At 59.6% G+C, this 4,931-nt stretch overlaps 1 protein-coding gene across 1 annotated transcript in view; it reads right to left on the minus strand.

Annotated features, from left to right (window-relative positions):
- Positions 1-310: 310 nt before the first annotated feature.
- PNPLA6 (patatin-like phospholipase domain containing 6) overlaps positions 311-4,931 on the minus strand; it is a gene marked incomplete at both ends in the record, with an annotated part of 12,212 nt that continues 7,591 nt past the window's right edge. The window contains 6 exons of the mRNA XM_010191064.1: positions 311-420; positions 505-601; positions 1,465-1,581; positions 2,349-2,501; positions 2,566-2,714; positions 4,454-4,570. Coding sequence (XP_010189366.1) covers positions 311-420; positions 505-601; positions 1,465-1,581; positions 2,349-2,501; positions 2,566-2,714; positions 4,454-4,570 — 743 coding nt within the window. The remainder of the gene's footprint in view (positions 421-504; positions 602-1,464; positions 1,582-2,348; positions 2,502-2,565; positions 2,715-4,453; positions 4,571-4,931) is intronic.

The raw sequence follows: 4,931 nt of genomic DNA on the forward strand, positions 1-4,931 counted from the left end.
GGGGGACATGGGGGGACATCTGTGGGGTCCAAGGTGTCCCCAAGCCCATGGGGAGCTGGGGGACTTGGGGGGACACAGATGGGGACATCATGGGGTCTGGGGACCCTCGGGACCACCCCAAACCCAAGGGCACCCCATTTTGGGGGGGTCTCCATGACCACACATGGGGTCTGGGCACCCTCGGGACGCCCCCAAACCCAAGGACACCCCATTTTGGGGGGTCTCCGTGACCACACATGGGGTCTGGGCACCCTCAGGACCACCCCAAACCCAAGGACACCCCATTTTGGGGGGTCTCCACACCACTCACAGCCTCCAAAGCACCGGCACCGGCCCAATCGGCCGGGGCGAAGGCGTCCTCCTCGCCCCGCGTTGGCTCCAGTCCCTCGTCCTCATACTCGGTGAGGTAGTCGGACTCCTCTGGTGGGGGGCAAATTTGGGGGGACAGGATCAGGCCCCAGCTCTGGGTTCAACCTCACACCCTGTTTTCACCTCCCAGCTCACCGTCGGCGTAACCGTCGGACAAGTAGGGCTTGGCGGGCTCAATGCGGGACACGATCTCGGCCAGGTCGGTGAAGCCGGCGCTGGGGCAGGTGAGCACCTAGGGGAGGGAAAAAGGGGGACGGGAGGTGGGCCATGGGGATGGGAGATGGACCAAAGAGACGGGAGATGGACCATGGGGATGGGAGATGGACCAAAGGGATGGGAAATGGGCCACGGGGACGGGAGATGGACCAAGGGGACGGGAGATGGACCAAGGGGACGGCAGAGGGGCTATGGGGACGGGAGATGGACCAAAGGGATGGGAAATAGGCCATGGGGATGGGAGATGGACCATGGGGATGGGAGATGGACCAAAGGAATGGGAAATGGGCCATGGGGACAGGAGATGGACCATGGGGATGGGAGATGGGCCAAGGGGAGGGGAGATGGACCACGGGGATGGGAAATGGGCCATGGGGATGGGAGATGGGCCAAGGGGACCGGAAAGGGACCACGGGGATGGGAGATGGACCAAGGGGATGGGAGATGGACCATGGGGACAGAAGATGGACCAAAGGGATGGGAAATGGGCCATGGGGATGGGAGATGACTCAAGGGGACTGGAAAGGGACCACAGGGATGGGAGATGGACCAAGGGGATGGGAGATGGACCATGAGGACAGGAGATGGGCCACGGGGACAGGAGATGGGGCACGGGGACAGGAGATGGGCCAAAGGGATGGGAAATGGACCAAGGGGACCGGAAAGGGACCACAGGGATGGGAGATGGGCCACGGGGATGGGCCATGGGGATGGGATGATGAAAGGGACACCTCCCTGAAGGTGGCTCCGGAGCCAGGGGACACAAAACCCCTTCAAATCAGGGTGCCAGGGCCAGGGTGGCCCATCCCCGGAGGTCCCAGGGCAGGTCCCCAGGAAGCCACCACCATCCGTGAGCCCCCGGTGCCACCCCCTGCTCACGTCCATGCGTTTGCTCTCATAGAAGTCAGCTGAGCGCCGGTCCTTCACCATCTTCTCGATGATGTCGCCCCGGCTCCAACCGTCGAAGACCACCTTGCCGTGCTGGTACCCCACGTCCTGCGAAGACAGCGGCCACTGCACATCGGTGGCCACCGGGCACCCCAAACGATGGCCTGGGCCACCCCAAATGGTGGCCTGGGTACCCAACTGATGAGTAGGACATCCCAACTGATGGGCCAGGACACCCCATTGGTGGCTGGGACACCCAACCAATGACTTGGGACCTCCAACAAAAGGCCCAGGTAGCCCAACTGGTGGTCGGGAAGACCCTGATGATGATCTGGGTACCCCAAATGATGGCCTGGGCCACCCCAAATGATGGCCTGGGCACCCAACTGATGGGTAGGACATCCCAGTGATGGCTGGGCCACCCAACTGGTGGCCAAGGTGCCCCAGATGATGACTGGGATGCTCAACCTAGTCAGGAGACCATCAAATGATGGCCAAGGGTACCCCAGTGATTGCTGGGACACCCAACCAGTGACTTGGGACCTCCAACAAATGGTCCAAGTAGCCCAACTGGTGGTCGGGGAGCCCCAGATGATGTGCTGGGTACCCAGGCACCCCAAATGATGACCAGGACATGGCAGTTGATGGCCCAAACACCCCAACTGATGGCTTAGGTGCCCCCAAATGATGGTCCAGTCACTCCTTTAATGGCCAAGGCACCCAACTGATGGCCAGGGCAGCCCATCAATGGCTGGAACACCCCATCTGATGGCTGGAGAACCCCAACGCATGACTTGGGACACCCAGTTGATGGCCTGAAGCACCCTAAAGGATGGTCCAAGCCACCCCATCAGCCTCCTCATCCCCCAACTCACGTAGATCTCGTCGAACTTGCCGAAATCCATGGTCTTGAAGCGGTCGATGGGTGGGCGGATGTACTCGCAGTAGGAGCTGGACTTCACCACCTCCAGCTGCCGCACGCAGGACACGTAGGCCAGGCGGGACTGGATCTCTGCCATGTCGGGCACCTACGAGGACGAGGTGCTCAGCACCCTCCCCGCGCCATCCCACCACCATCCCACCGGTCCTCACCTTGACTTTCTCAGCCCAGGGGTTGAGACGTTTCCAGAGAAGCCACCATCCAGACAGGCTGTCCCCGTAGTTGCACAGGTCCGTCTCGTCCTGGCTGCCCACATCGATGGCAATCACCGTCTTGGCGCCCATATTGCGGGCGATGTCGGCTGCGGGGTGGGAAAGGAAGAAGCCGGGTTGACAGCACTGCCATTTCCCCGGGTCTGAATCCACAGCGAGAGGTGGTGGCACCAGCAGAGCAGGGAAATGGGGGTGAGGGACTGTCCCCAAGCCATGCTGGGACTCGTGGCGGGACCAGCAGTGTCCCATGGGTGCCAGATTTGGGTGCCAGAGCCTGGTGGCAGGATGTCCCATTGGGAAGCAGAGCGGTGACGCCACCAGGGGTGATGGGAAGGCGCAGGCAAGTTTGCAGCATCTGTGGTGGGATGTGAAGGAGCGTGGAGATGACCCAGGAGAATATTTGGTGGTAAGGACATGAGGAGATGATGTGAGGAGGATAGAGATGCTCCAGGAGGACATCCAGTGCTGAGGACATCAAGAGATGATGATGTGACACGAAGGAAGGTGGTTTGCACGTGGAGGAGGATGGAGATGCTCCAGGAGGACATCCAGTGCTGAGGACATCAAGAGATGATGATGTGACACAAAGGGAGGCAGTTTGCATGTGGAGGAGGATGGAGATGCTCCAGGAGGACACTTGGTGTTGAGGACATCAAGAGATGATGATGGAGGCAGGTGGGTTGAATAGGATGGGAGATGAAGACGCTGCAAGAGGTCACCCAGTGCTGATGACATCAAGAGATGGTGATGGAGGATGGTGGCTTCAAAATGAAGCACAAAGATGCAGCAGGAGGCCACTCGGTCCCAAAGACACCAAAATGTGGCACAGGATGGAGGGAGGTCACTCGCATGTCAAGGAGGATGAAGATGTCTTGAGAGGGGACCAAGGACACCAGGAGGTGACACAGAATGGAGGCTTGCACGTGAAGGAGCATGGAGATGTTCTGGGGGTTACCTGGCATGAAGGACACCAAGAGGTGGTTTGAGACGGTGCCATGCATAGGAAGGAGCATGGAGGACACCTGGTGTCAAAGACACCAAGAGTTTGAGACAACAGGAGGTGGCTCGCAGAGCTACGAGGATGGAGATGCCCCAGGAGGCCATCAGGTGCTGAGGGCACCAGAAGATGAGGCAGGATGGACAAAGGTGGCTTGCACATGAAGGTGCCCCAGGAAGGCACCAGGGCCACCAAGAGATGATATGGGACAGAGAGAGGTGGCTGATGGAGGTGTCTTGCAGGTGTAGGAGGATGGAGAGGTCCAAGGAGGGCACGTGGAGCTGAGAACATCAAGAGATGGACAATGGCAGATGGTGAAGGATGAAGATGCTCCAGGAGGACACCCAATGCTGAGAACATCAAGATATGGACGATGGCAGATGGTGAAGGATGAAGATGGTCCAGGAGGACACCCAATGCTGAGAACACTACCGATGGTGCAGGATGGAGGGAGGTGGCCTGTACCTGCAGGACTACAGAAACACCCTGGGAGAACACCCAATGCCACCAGGAGAGGATGATGAAGGATGGAAGAAGGTGGTTGGCACCCAGTGCCAAGGACACCCAAGACGTCATGGGACATTTTTTTGCATGTGAACAAGGATGAAGACTTTTTTGCACATGGAAGAGGATGAAGACGCCCAACAGCGAAGACACCAAGAAGATGCAAAGCCCATCAAGACGTTCCCAAATCCAACCTCAACATCTCCGGCCATTGAGAACCCATCTCACGGTGGCCATGCAGCCCCCAACCCAACCGCCCGTCACCGTCCCCGGCGCCGTGTCAGCCCGGTTGAGCGGTGACGGTGACGGCGTTAGGCTCCTACTTGCCTGGCAGGTTGTTGATGTAACCACCGTCCATCAGTAAGTTGCCGTCCTTGGGGTCGCAGAGTGGCGGTAGGTACCCAGAAAGAGTCATGCTGGCTCGCACGTACCGCCAGAGCGAGCCTGCGCCGGCGGGAACAAACGCAATGAGCACGGCCCACCCGAAACCCCCACCTTGGGGAGTTGTTGGGGGGGGCTGCCCCTCGTCCTTACCTGCGCCTGGGGTCGTCTGCACCCCACGGGTGCCCATTGGGCAACCACGGGTGGCAGAGGAAACCGTCGCACGCCCTGACCGGCCGTTGGCAGAACCCAAGTGGCTCAACTTGGGATGGGACGTGGCTTTTTGGGGAGGTGGAAGGTTTTTGGGTGGGTTTTTTTTTCATGGGGGTGTTTTTTTGGGGGGGCCGGTGGCCCCGGCGAGCGAGATGCTGACCTGGGACATTGTTAACATAGCAGCCGTCCACGAGCCAGTGGCTGTCCTTGG

The sequence above is a fragment of the Mesitornis unicolor genome, unplaced genomic scaffold (assembly GCF_000695765.1).
Source record: "Mesitornis unicolor isolate BGI_N332 unplaced genomic scaffold, ASM69576v1 scaffold33418, whole genome shotgun sequence".
Lineage (NCBI taxonomy): Eukaryota > Metazoa > Chordata > Aves > Mesitornithiformes > Mesitornithidae > Mesitornis > Mesitornis unicolor.